This window comes from Acipenser ruthenus, chromosome 7 (genome assembly GCF_902713425.1).
Source record: "Acipenser ruthenus chromosome 7, fAciRut3.2 maternal haplotype, whole genome shotgun sequence".
In the NCBI taxonomy this organism is placed as follows: domain Eukaryota; kingdom Metazoa; phylum Chordata; class Actinopteri; order Acipenseriformes; family Acipenseridae; genus Acipenser; species Acipenser ruthenus.
This window is the reverse complement of record NC_081195.1, coordinates 2,266,761-2,280,659: the sequence shown is the minus strand read 5'-3', so window position 1 is coordinate 2,280,659 and position 13,899 is coordinate 2,266,761. Positions and strand designations below refer to the sequence as shown.

At 39.1% G+C, this 13,899-nt stretch overlaps 1 protein-coding gene across 10 annotated transcripts in view; it reads left to right on the top strand.

Moving 5' to 3' along the window:
• Window positions 1–13,899, top strand: part of LOC117414749 (gamma-adducin) — a 71,920-nt gene that overhangs the window by 46,277 nt on the left and 11,744 nt on the right. For 9 of the 10 annotated variants that reach the window (XM_034024533.3, XM_059026118.1, XM_059026117.1 and 6 more), the window contains 4 exons: window positions 5,146–5,373; window positions 10,405–10,543; window positions 12,249–12,400; window positions 13,064–13,144. In XM_034024533.3, coding sequence (XP_033880424.3) covers window positions 5,179–5,373; window positions 10,405–10,543; window positions 12,249–12,400; window positions 13,064–13,144 — 567 coding nt within the window. In that variant the 5' untranslated portion in view covers window positions 5,146–5,178. Of the gene's footprint in view, window positions 1–3,446; window positions 3,596–5,145; window positions 5,374–10,404; window positions 10,544–12,248; window positions 12,401–13,063; window positions 13,145–13,899 lie in introns of those variants that run through there. The other variant, XM_034024534.3, reaches the window with a different exon arrangement.

Sequence of the window (13,899 nt, the reverse complement as noted above, 5' to 3'; positions counted from 1 at the left end):
AGCAGGTTGGCCTCTTTTGCTTAATAAAAACAATGGAAAAGGTCACGCAACTAACTATTATTAATGTGATTTAACCCCCCCCCCTCCCCCAAACGATTAAATTACGGATCATCCCAAATCAAATAATATATAACTACTGGCAGCAGATTTTCTGATCTCATGTTTGGCTTGTTTAACTGGGTGGTGTGCTGGATTACTGACAATTACAGGCTGATGTTCAGATGATGTTGGGGTGAACACGTTTTGGGGGGGCGGTATTGGATTGGATTTGCTGCGTGAATGAACAACTCCTACAACGTGGAAACTTGGTGCAGTGTGCATTGAACTTGTGGGGGCTTGGTGCAGTGTGCATTTAACTTGTGGAGGCTTGGTGCAGTGTGCATTGAACTTGTGGGGGCTTGGTGCAGTGTGCATTGAACTTGTGGGGGCTTGGTGCAGTGTGCATTGAACTTGTGGGGGCTTGGTGCAGTGTGCATTGAACTTGTGGGGGCTTGGTGCAGTGTGCATTGAACTTGTGGGGGCTTGGTGCAGTGTGCATTGAACTTGTGGGGGCTTGGTGCAGTGTGCATTGAACTTGTGGAGGCTTGGTGCAGTGTGCATTGAACTTGGGGAACAGTATTTGTTTTCATTATGTTCCTCATATTTAAACACTGTTTTACTTAGTACTAAGTGGTTTAAATTGAACTGGTTCATCATGTATCACGTTGGTACTTTTTTGATAGGTTCTGGATTGGGGTGCCTTGTTTTAACACAGTCAAATGGTCTTGAATACATTTCTTAACAAATACCAGACTGAATTTTACACAAATGAGCTCCATATAAATCAGGACAGAGCAGGTGCTGAAACAGAACCAGCTTGGCTTTGTGCCATCATATATCTTTTTATATAAATTCTATTTCTTAAACTGGGACGGCCTGAACCTGGATATCATGTCCTGTGCACATGGTGCTTGTGTGTGAAAAGACCCCCCGATGCTGCTGTGTTGTGCCAGCTGGAGATGGTGCAGTGGAGCAATGCTGAGACATCACTCTACAGCCACACTGTAAAGTGAGTGCCAGTGGTCGTCATGGCAGTGTCACAGGTTTCAATAAACCAGTTACATAGAGCAAGCTAATACATTTATAACATTTGCATAAAAAGACTGCAGCTCTCTTGTCTACCTTTTATGATACTGTAATTTGTTTACCCTAAGATCATTTAACCATTTCACCATGTACTTTATCTTTTTGAAAGTATAGTATACAGTAAATGGGTTCATGTAGAATGTGTAATTGCATTAATATATATTTAACCATTAAGACCTTAAGACCCTCTCCAACATCCTTGGCTTTAATTAATATAAACGCACTGATGCACAGTGGCTGTGACCTGTTCCAATGTGCTGCTAAGATCTTTTCTTGTTTCTGCCTGCATTTGTATTTACTTTAAAGAAGACTAATGTACAAGCTCATTTTACATTTCTTTATGTCTGAAGATTACAGACCAGCCTTCCATTTATCTAAGTGGGTGTGCTCGGCCCCCTGCAAACTTTCTCTTCACTAATTGACAGCTGCTGTGGATGAATTCATTAAGGTTCAATGAAAGCGATGCAGATTAGAGTATTTCTGATTAAATATTGATATTGGGGAATATCAGTATTTAAATATTGATAGTGGGGAAGCTATAAAAAAGGCCAACAAGGTGCTCGGATATATTGTGAAAAATGTTGAATTTAAATCAAGGGAAGTAATGTTAAAACTTTACAATGCATTAGTAAGACCTCACCTAGAATATTGTGTTCAGTTCTGATCACCTTGTCACAAAAAGGATATTGTTGCTCTAGAAAGAGTGCAAAGAAGAGCGACCATTATTATCCCTGGTTTAAAAGGCATGTCGTATGCAGACAGGCTAAAAGAATTGAATCTATTCAGTCTTGAACAAAGACGACTACGCTGTGATCTGATTAAAGCATTCAAAATTCTAAAAGGTATAGACAATGTCAACCCAGGGGACTTTTTCAACCTGAAAAAAGAAACAAGGACCAGGGGTCACAAATGGAGATTAGATAAAAGGGCATTCAGAACAGAAAATAGGAGGCACTTTTTTACACAGAGAATTGTGGGAGTCTGGATTCAGTTCCCCAGTAATGTTGTTGAAGCTGACACCCTGGGATCCTTCAAGAAGCTGCTTGATGAGATTCTGGGATAAATAAGCTACTAACAACCAAGCTACTAACAACCAAACGAGCAAGATGGGCCGAATGGCCTCCTCATTTGTAAACTTTCTTATGTTCTTATATAATTTACCTATTGTCCTATGATGTAATGCAAGTACTTCTAATTAATGAGCAAAAATAATCCAAGGAAAGAAGTTGATTGAAAACAATATGAAACAAACATGTTGTTCTCTTTGCTAGCATGCATGTCTGTCTACTAAATGCACTGCCTGAGTTGATTTTACTAATCCAGCACACTGTATGTAAAACTTAACATAAAACCCGATTTTTATAAGATGCTTTAATTATGCCTGCAAAGTTAATGAGTTTTGTACTCAAGTTGTACATTTCACTTTTATATGACAATGTTTTAGATTCTTTTATAGACATGTTTTGTTTGTACCTTGGCTGGGAAAGAGGCAAGGCTATTATTTATAATGGAAACAGTACAGGATGCTTAACAGCAACCCCTGCTAGGAGGGGGAAAAAATTCAAAGCTGCTCGTGTACTGCTTTGCTGCTTTGTCAGTAGCATATAGGTGTCAGCAAAGCAATTGTATAAAGTCACGATGGGAAGCTTGTTTACTTTGTAGCACTGTGTGATCACACAGGAAGTGGGGACAATCACTGAAGCAAGAGAGGAGGCAAGGAGTGCTTGAGGGAAGTAAAGGTAATTTGCATACAGTATGGGTGTAACCTTGAGTCCTTAATCAGCAGCATCTCGCTGTGCAGTGGTAGAACAAACAGTGATTTCTTATGGAGGTTCAAGCAGGTTATACATGACTGAGCAGACATTAAGCACCTGGAACTGTATAAAGATTATAGACTGAATATAAAATACATACTTGTATTTTAAGTTACAGTAAGTTACTAACCTGCCACTGTACAACAGAAACCGATCCGTAATGCTTAGTAAATGCATCTTTACCTTCATGACAGGAACAATTATATTAGAATGTGTTTATACAACAATATATGTAATGACATACTTGTAATAATAATAGTATAATAATCTTGAGGCTTTCCATTAAGTCATTCTGTGAAATGCATTCACCTTTAGAATCTTTGACAAAATGTGACTTTTTGTAAAATTCTGTTTATTGTAGCTAGGTCCAATAGCTGCTGTTCTGCCCCAGCAGTAGTTTAATTATGCAGGTCACATGGTCCCCAGCTTCCCACACACACACAGGGCGTGTCATCACTCTCAGGGCTGGAACTCCATGCACAGACACACTCACTTTAAAATAGGATTTCATGGGACAGGGTTGGGTCGTAGAAGGGGGCTGGCATTCTGTTTACTGGAAAGGGTTTGGATCAACAGGGCTGGAAGATCGTATGTTTAGTTTTTGTTCTCTTCAGATGCTTCCTCAACTTCCTGAAACAAGATGAGATAATTCAAAGGTAACTTTAATTATGTGGAATTTAAATCTTAAATCTGAAAGTAGTTTGCATAAATATTATGTGTGGTGGTTGATCGGAATGGATTAAACCTGATTCTTCTTGCATCGTTCTAAAGTGTGTAGATTAGAATCCCTTGCTGAATGCGTGACAGTGTTTGCTTGTTGTTTAAATATGTGTGACTAAAACTTGTGTCAGTGTGTGTGTGTGTGTGTGTGTGTGTGTATATATATATGTATATGTGTATGTGTGTGTGTGTGTGTGTGTTTTACCACATGTCCTAATCTTTGTTTTTGATATTCATAACTCCAGCTGGAGACAAATAAAAATGGTTATAACATACTGTCATGTGTACAATAAATCGAGTCTGACCTCCTGAAATGTGTAAAGTGTGTTTACCCTCCCACGAGGGGTATCTAGTGTTAGATTGGGTCTTCTTGCTGGTAGTTGATTATTGAAAAGACTATTATTAAGGAGTCTTGTTAAAGGCACAGTGTATCAAGCAGTTTGTCAGTCAGTTGAGAAGCTTGCATGTAAAGCCTGGCTCTACTTTCTTCCAGACACCTGCTCAAACCACTGAGCCACACTACTTACTTCCGACATCCTCAGAAGCAAGAGAGATTGACATGGTTGATAGAAATTAAAGTAAACAATTACAGATTAAGCTTCATAGCCTTGTGAGGGACTGGTCATGTGAGGCACCATCTGGCAGACCCTGAGGTTTTGCTGCCAACCTCTAATGTGACAGAGCTTATTTTACCCTGAAGAGCAGTGGAACCTGGATAATGACATCTTGCAGAGCATCTCTGTAGTCTCAGTATGACCATGTGAAACCAGCTGCAATCTCCCAAACACCAGGCTGTGATTCCCTGCTGCAGTGTGAGGAAGGCAGCGTCCCTGTATCCTCGTCCTTCTCCTCAGCATGGCTCCGATTGGATTAGGGATGTGATAAGAACTGGGCAGGGTTTCTGTTCATCAGTGTTCAGTTTTGATACTGTAAATGCCTGTAAATCTGCACATTTCTTGTTCCTCATAACATTTTTGAAACTGCGTTATACATTTGTGGGAGAAACAATTTACTTGAACGGCACTTTCTACCTAATCAGTACTGTGTGTTCTGCATCCTCTCTTGAATTTTTTTAGCTTTCAACAAGCTTGTTTTATTTGGGTATTTTGTGTTGTTTAATACACTGTGTGTTGCATTTTGTTTGGACTTGAGAGAGTGCAAATAATTTCAGATTTATTTATTTGGATGAGCAAATACAGTAGATTTTGAAGAAAGTTGAACATGTAAACCACCAATTGCTTTAAATCATATCACCCTTTTTTTTAGGTGGATGAAAGTGTCCTATATTTATATACAGTAACATGCATGCACTGAAAACCATAATATATGCTTTTTTTATTTTTTATAATGGCTCAACTTTATACCCAGTCACTCAGTCATCCCTTAATAGAATATGCATTTAAAAGTTGTATACATGTGTGCTGTCAGAATCGCTCGCTGCGTGGCCGTCATTCACTCTTACTGTCCCGGTCTCATTGTGTTTCAGGTGAAGATACACATCAGAGCACAGCAGTGAAACATGAGTGCAGATGCTATTCAGGGGGTGGTGACTACCCCTCCCCCACCCAGCATGGGCCACAAAGACAGATACTTCGACCGGATCGACGAAAATGACCCAGAGTACCTCCGTGCAAGGAACATGTCTCCAGACCTGAGGCAAGACTTGAACATGATGGATCAGAAGAAGAGAGTCACTCAGATACTGCAGAGCCCGGTACGTTGTGCTTTATCTGGTTTGCTGTGGAATTTCACACTAACAAAGGAAAAGAAGAAGAAAAGGGGGAAGGGGGGACAGTTTGCATTGTGACTTTGTTCTCAGGCTGCTGTGTGGTGGAAGTAGTTAAGAGTCTGTCTTGTGAGCAAAGTCCTGGCAGCGTCAAAGTTATGCTGAACTAAACTCTGTGATGGACTGTTAATGTTCATGCAGATTTTACAGTCTGAAGATAAACCACATTTATAAATTTACTCTGTGTTCTGGATGGTAGCTAAAAAAACTTTTGGTGTGCCATTCGTTATGCAGTTTATCACTTTTGTTATATTTTGGACTGTGGAGCATAATGCAATATTCAGACTGCCATCAGGTGATATCCATTTTTCACTGGATAATGGATTTTATTTAGTTGTTTTTATTGTACCTTTTAATATAATTGTGTGGCCACCCATGATGATTAGGCTTGCTTTGTAATTGTAAGTGGTTATGTTGTAGGTATTTAGGTAGTACAAGCTTGGGTTGGAACAGTAACTGTGTTGACCTATGAGGAGCTATAAAACAACATCAGTTCTGACAGTGTCAGCATCCTATTTCTACGTGGGTAGGACATAATAAAGATATACGGTAAATCAGCAGCAGCCATGAAGAGGCAGAAACAGTTAGGTTTGGCCAGCTGAAAGAACAAGTAAGGCTGAGGCGATACATCGATGTATCGATGCATCGTATTGTTTGACAACCATTGATAGTCAAGCCAGTGCATCGTTTTTGTATAAAGGGTTTTAACAAAGGAAAACATATTTTTTATGAAATTTGGAATCTACAATTATTTTTTGCATTAAGCGCAGAGCTTCTCTGCTCCCCTCAGGTCTGACTCTCTGAATCTGCATGGGATTGAGTTCACCTTCTCCCCCCTGCCCCGCCCCCTGGGAGTGTTTACTGATGGGATAGGATCTGTGCAGGAGTCTTCAAAGTAACAGAGCAAGTTAAGAGCGTTGTGTTAGAATTAAATACTGTATCGACGAGCTACAAAAACAATGCCTTCCGATGTTTGACAATTATTTTCTAAATTAAGACGACAAGAAAGAAAAGTAAAGAAAGTAGTGTTTGGGATACTCCACGAACACAACTCAGTTGCGTGACCATTCAATGAGATGCAGAGGTCGCGCTAGCCTTTGAAAATGTGCATTTGTAAATAGCATACCGTCTCAAAATCTGCGTTTTCAGCCATAACATCTGCATTTTTACATATTGCATCAACATAGTTCTATTGTTTTTCCAGTGTAACGATTTCAGATTAACGAAGTTTACATGCAGAACAGTACACAGTGTAAATAACGGTACCGGATGTAGAAATATACATAAAACAATTTCTTTTGAAAATCCCCCCCCTGTTCACAACGTAAAAATCAGTGTTGTAGAACATGTACCAGTGTCTCTGCGGGTAGCTGTCAACATTGTTTAAAAGTTCTGTTTGGGTGAGCAGCTTGCCTACGATCAGTCACTCAAGTCATAGTGTAAAAAGTTTCCCCATCAGTATTGGCCCAGAGGGATCTGTGAATGGAAGTAATGTCACCACTAACTGGACTAGGTCTGGTTCACCAGGAGCCAGGTCTAATAGTCGACATCATTGCATAAGAAAGCATGAGCATAACAGGTAGCATTCTCAATGAAATATTCTTCATGTTATCTCGTGCAGAGTGAAGTTGAGTTGGCCAAGTAAGAGTTGGGTTTTGCAGTTAGGAAATGTACCCACATTCACTTCTTAATGTTTCCAGTGATTTTAACATAATTAAGGGAAAGTAGCAGTATATTCAAATATGCATCACCCCTCCACCCCCCGTACACACATTAATACTATTTCTATGAATAGATATTTCATTTACTTGTTGAACAAATTGAACAATGCATGAAAGACAGATTGCAGGTCAGAGCTGTTTTAACAGACCTGTAATGTTAGAATTGCTCTCAATGTCACTCATTTTGCTGACATACTGTACAGTAGTTATGGCCTTTGGACTGTCTGAAAAATACCTTATCATTTTACTAGTAGATTGTTTAAGTCTTATGGCTTTGCTTGTCAAACTGGCTTTGCACATGACAGAATGATTGCTTAAAGAACTTTTTTTTTTTTTTGTACAGCATAAAAGTAATCCCTGGAAATTTGACAGGCATTTTACTAAACCTAATTAGCTCCGCCTGAGTAATCCTTAGTAGTAAAGTAATAACTTTAAACCAGTTATACCTTTTGCTAATTCATTTTTTCTAACTTTGCATATGTATAGTCAATTTTAAACCACAAAATACAACAAAAAAGAGTATGTTCATTTACCTCTGACCCTGTGTATCAGAGTTGAGCTTTGCTGTACCATTCGTTGCCATGGCAGCTGTTAAATGTGAGGGAATGTTGGCTAGTACCATTAGGAGGAGAAGCACGTTTGAATGGGTAGAGGAGTTACAGCACCTTCCGGGTATAAATTGATAAGCCTATAAAGGATGTCCAGCACAGAAATGCAGGTGTTCACCTAAATGGAGTTGGAGTTTGACCTGATCAAGATCTAATGCATGCTGCTGTCCTGGTGAGACAGAGACAAGAGAATACTAAGTGGGTTAGAATTCTGAAAGCTGTCATTTAGAATGTGTGGTGAAACAGTGCTGGAAGTGGTTAAACCTGGAGGAGTGATATGGACTGCTGGGTCTGGGAGGAAGCTGTAAAGCTGTCGGTTTATTGCGAAAGAGTTTCTGAAATGAGAGGTATTGGGAAACCTCTGGCACTGTTCTGATTACAGCAGTACTATATCCTAATGGACCTCTTGAGCAAGACTCACCACACCTCCCTGAGGTTTCACAGCTATGCACAGTTTAAGCGTGCTTTATTGTTATATTTCTAGGAAATTGGATTGTCTAGGAGGGTTTTTAGTTCCCTTTTAAATGTCAGAACTTTCCTGGTAATTTTGTTTCATGCTGACTGGCTGTGTTTTTCCAACCTGTCATAGTTTAATTTAAATACAAATGCAAAAAGTAATGTAATCTTGTAAGTGGATTTAAATTAAATGCTTCTCAAAGCATTTCTTTTTTATGTTCAATCCCAGGTGTGTGTGAATAATTAGTGTGGAGTAGTGGTTAGGGCTCTGGACTCTTGACCGGAGGGTCGTGGGTTCAATCCCAGGTGGGGGGCACTGCTGCTGTACCCTTGAGCAAGGTACTTTACCTAGATTGCTCCAGTAAAAACCCAACTGTATAAGTGGGTAATTGTATGTAAAAATAATGTGATATCTTGTAACAATTGTAAGTCGCCCTGGAATAAGAATAATAATAATAATCACAGGAGGCTGTGTGGTCCAGTGGTTAAAGAAAAGAGCTTGTAACCAGGAGGTCCTCGGTTCAAATCCCACCTCACTCACTAACTCAGTGTGTGACCCTGAGCAAGTCACTTAACCTCCTTGTGCTCCGTCTTTCGGGTGAGACATAGTTCACACACCCTAGTCTGTGTAAGTCGCCTTGGATAAAGGCATCTGCTAAATAAACAAATAATAATAAGAAGAAGAATAATAATAACATGTAAATGCAGTAGTAAGTTCTCAAGCATGGTAGTTTGTTAATTGATCGAGATACAGTACTTCACTTGAATTGTAGTGCTGATAAAAATATGTTGAGTTGCTAAGCAACGTTACATCAACATACTGTAGATGCATAAACGCCTGATCTTGTAATGCAGAGGGGTGTATTTTACAGGTCATTTGATCAGTTGTAAAGGCAACAGCTGAAGCAGGATCCATAATAGCTACAAATGAATGAACAGGGGTGATGGATTTGCTAAGACTACAGCCAGTTAATAAGGTTGATTCTGTTGCTGGTTGTCATGTTTATTTGTTTATTTGTTTATTCATTTTACCATTTCATTTTTTTTTAAATATTTTAGACATGCTTTAGAGCAAGCTCTATAGTAATTAGCCTACTGTAAGGAGGAAATAAGGCATTTACAGTGTCCTCAGGGAATCCAATCTCACAGACTTGTCAACTTATCAAACATCTAAAGCAGGTTGGACAGCCCTTGCTTTTGAAATACAAACCAGTATAACCCTGCAGTAGCACTACCCCCTGTGGCAATGTGCCCCGCCCCTGTGTGCATATTATGTGTTTGTATGTTGCGTGCGTGTGTTAATGTTGGTGTATAGTCATTGGTACACGGGATATAAACAGGTCTGTGTTTCACGTGTATTTAAAAAGTGTAGATTTGTATTTAGGCACGAGGAGAGCACAAATCACTTCACGTGCTGATTAAATGTAATATGTGAGCACGGGGTTGCACAGAATTAATTCACGTGCTGGGATTCAAGTGAATAATTAATTAGTAATTGAATCCCAGCACAACAGTATATATAGATGCACGTTTCTTTCACTCAGGGTTGGGTGTTCGGTGAGTGGAGAACGGGAGAGAGAGAAGGAGTAACTAAAAGTGAAAAAGCGTAAATATAAGTGTTATCTGCTCACCGTGTTTTGTTCGTCTGTCTGTGCACTGTCTAGTCCGTTTTGTTCGTCTATTTATTTTGGCCTCAAGTGCCGTGTTCTGTGTTTTGTTGTTTCAAACCTTTTATTTTCTGTTCTGTTATTAAATGCTGAGCGAAAGCATTCGCTCAGCTTCACCAAACCCCAAATCTCTGTCTGTTTATTTCCTGTATCTGGTCTGACGCCACCCACTCCGGCCGTCTTTGTGACACCCCCCGACTCCCAACCAACACATTAACAACTGCACACAGAACAGATGAACGAGGCAGTGAGAACTGCTGTGCCCTGCAGGAAAAGGGGGTTTGGAGTCATTGTTTACCTTGAATGTAAACACATTAACAACTGTTTCACGGTTCCTAGAAAGTTTAATGTCCTTACAGTGATTCATTTTAGGGCTGCTTAATACAACTCAAAGAACCATGTTTCTTTTTGTTTTTTTTCGTTTGTTTTTTTAAATGTAATTACCATAAACGATACCAAAGCTCATATTGTTAACCATTGATTTTTTTTATTTTTTTTTAAATCTAGGCCTTCAAAGATGAACTAGAAGGCCTAATTCAAGAACAGATGAAGAAGGGAAACAACCCCACAGGGCTTCTGGCATTGCGGCAGATAGCAGACTTAATAATGACCAGCTCGATGGCAGGATTCGCCACCTCTCCCATCAGTAAGTAGTAGAGTGTATTGTCAGGGCCCTTGTAAAAGAAAAAAGTACTGAGATGCAATTAGACTGGTTTTCTGCAACAAACAAATTGCAAAAACAATATAATATTATCAAATTATGTGCAGTTAAAAAAAATAGAAGTTACTCTGCATTAAAACCTAAAATAATTTAGAAAAATAAGCATCCTTTTCAGTAACATAAGTGATATTGATCTCTTTCCCTTTCCTGTTCCTGAACTATGTAGATTTCATTCATATCGGCTTTTATGGATTGTAAATGACATTATGTAAATTATGCATTTGCTTCTGATGTTTTAATGAACAAGTGATTTCTATTTTGTTGGTAATTCAGTACTGTAGTCAGGTTCCATGTCCCTTTGGCCTCCGAACCAGAGGCACTTACAGGGAGACCTGCATAAACTGCTGAGTGCGATAAAACAAGCTGTCCAGCCAGCCTGATGAAATGCACTGTCCCTGCATTCTGTACTGGAGAGGCTCTCTCAACTAATCCCGGCTCTCTTTCCCTCTGCCACTTCCAATTGGTCTGTTTACCATAACTGTCATTCAAAGCGATTGCATTCTGTGTCACTTCATACAATTTTACTAACAGAAAATGAAGGCTACACCACATTTTAGCTGATAAATAATAAACCCACCAATTTCACAGTCGTCGTGACGGTGTGTTTAAAGTCTTGTATGCTTGGATTATTTCACAACTCGGAGGTAGTCTTTATATAATTTAAAACAAGCAGTAGTGTGTAAAGCTGGGACCACATACCTAGTAATTACTATTGTTTAAATAGCTTCTGTTTTGTTTTGGGTTTTTTTTTTTTTTTGGGGGGGGGGGGCGTTACATAGCTATTGCCACTAGGACCTGTTCTCTACTACTTCTGTATTACATCACCTCTCTGCTGCTTTTTAATTGCAGTGCCACACCAACAATCAAAGGCAGCTGTGGCACTTGCTATCCGCTAGAGTGGGCAGCAGTTCACATAGAGCTGCCTCCATGGCTGTTCAGCCCACAGACATGAGAGGTCAAAATAACAGTGCATTATCTACAGGAATATATAGCTCTGTGATTGTGTGCCCTGTGTAAGTCTTACACTGATGGTTATTGTGGTTGTGCTAAAATATTACAGATAATCAAACTCATAGTACACTATTTGGTTAGTAAGGTTACTATTTCTGTTAATATTTGCAAATATAAAGACTTTGATAGGAACCATAACAAAAGTTAAAAATTTAATAAATAACAAAAAAAAAATACTGTGAATTGTATGATTTTACTACATTGCTAAAAAATGCCTACCTGGTATATGCAGTACATAATGTTTAATCTGTAACTAGAAAAGTCGTAATATTAATAGCAATAAAAAGAAAAGAGTAACATTTCGATGAGAGGTCATCTAGTAATAATGAATATCCCACAGAATGTATTCAGTGTGATCTCAGTTTAATTAAATATTTTTATCTGGTTTCACAGACATTTATTGGCACTAATCTAGGACTATCCAAAGTCACCTCAGGTAAGGTAGTCAGGGTTTGTAAAGAAACCCGTTTATAGAATGCAGGAATGTTTAGGTAACAGAAGCTTAAGTAAACACGGACAGTTCCAGCTCTTCAGCTCTGTATCGTTTGGGGCGGATTATGTGCCCGCCCGCCTCCCAAGTTGATTTACAAAGTGAAAGTGTTAATTGTGTCTCATTTAGGCCTTGGAATGGTCACGCCCATCAACGACCTGCATGGAATGGAATCCTCCGTGTTTGTGAAAGGAGAGAAGCTGACTCGGTGTAAACTGGCCAGCTTGTACAGGCTGGTGGACCTCTTCGGCTGGGCTCACCTAGCCAGCTCCTACATTACAGTATGTGCCTCACTTTATTATACAGGGAGCCAGTCGTGTTGAGACTCGGTGTACTGTACGCTTTGGGTTTCAGGACCTCCACATATTCAATGTCTAAAGCTAAAGCCTGTCGAAACGGCACCAAAACAGGTTGATTCATCACCTGTATGGCAAATACAACTATTATAGCCTTGTGATTGATTGTGAGCCGAGTAGAATAGAAGTCCATTCTACCTGCAGTAGTTTTCTTGCCTGCCACCTGCACACTTTGAAATCATGTGCTAAGGTGAATGAAAACCATAACTCTTCAAGACAGAAGGGTGTGTGTTTCTTCTTTACATATTGCCTCATGGTTTGATTTTTATTATTGGTGGTATTATTATTATAAGATCAAACACACTGGATGCTGCTGCAAAAGTAATTCCACGTGAGCAGAAATGAATATTTGCCCTGCAGTATTTGAAAAGTTATTATCACAAATCCCATCTTGCACATAAGCACAGGCAGCTGTGGCCTGCTACAAAGAATTCATTGTAAAAAAATAAAAAATAAAATGCATTTTCCATTAATAAGATACATTTCATCTAAACCTTGCATTTGATCTTTTTTTCCCCAAATAAAATAAACCCCCTAGTATATTATCCAGCATGGCTTCATTGTTGTTTTTTCTTCACATTTTGCCAGGTGAGGGTTAGCAAAGAACAAGACCATGTCCTCATTATTCCCAGAGGGCTGTCCTTTGCTGAAGCCACAGCTTCAAACCTGGTAGGTACAGTAGGACTAAGTCATTATAAAAGTAATTTGAATTCTATTTAAGTTTTGTTCCAGTTAAGCCGGGTAAGCAGTCTTCATTTCCAGCACATCTGAATGCAAGGATGTTTTTTGAAGTTGCACAGTGAATCTATGATTGATAGGCACAGGGTATTTGTATTTCCTCAAAGTCATTTTTAAATCCGTATTTTTTTAGATATATATTTTTATAACAAACCACACTAGAAGAAGTTAATCAAAATGCCATGCTTTGGTGTTGGACTTGTATGTGGAAACACACATACATGCATATTTATTAAGATAAATCATTCAATATGTGCTCAGTTGTATAGCTGAAAGCAGTCTTTGCTGTCAGTTATAAAGAAGGAACTGTGCTAGGTGTCACTGCAGACCTTTGCATGATACCAGGAGTGTTTATACATGTACAACAGAACAGGTGGCTGGGTGGCATGGATTTGGGTTGTAGTCTGTTGTTATGTGAGCTGTCTGTCTGTCTGTCTGTATGTATGTACAGTATGTATGTCCAACAGAGCAAGTGCATTGTAAAGTATGTCCTTTCATTTGCCAGAAAACATACTTTTTGTACAGGTGCTTTAAAAACCCACATTTAATACTACATCATTAGTGCTGTTTAATATGTAAGTGGTTGATTGCAACAGAAATATATATATAATAATAATAATTACGGTTACACTAGCTGTAAACACTTTTAGGTATAGTGACACATTCCTGTTGAGGAAAACAGTGGA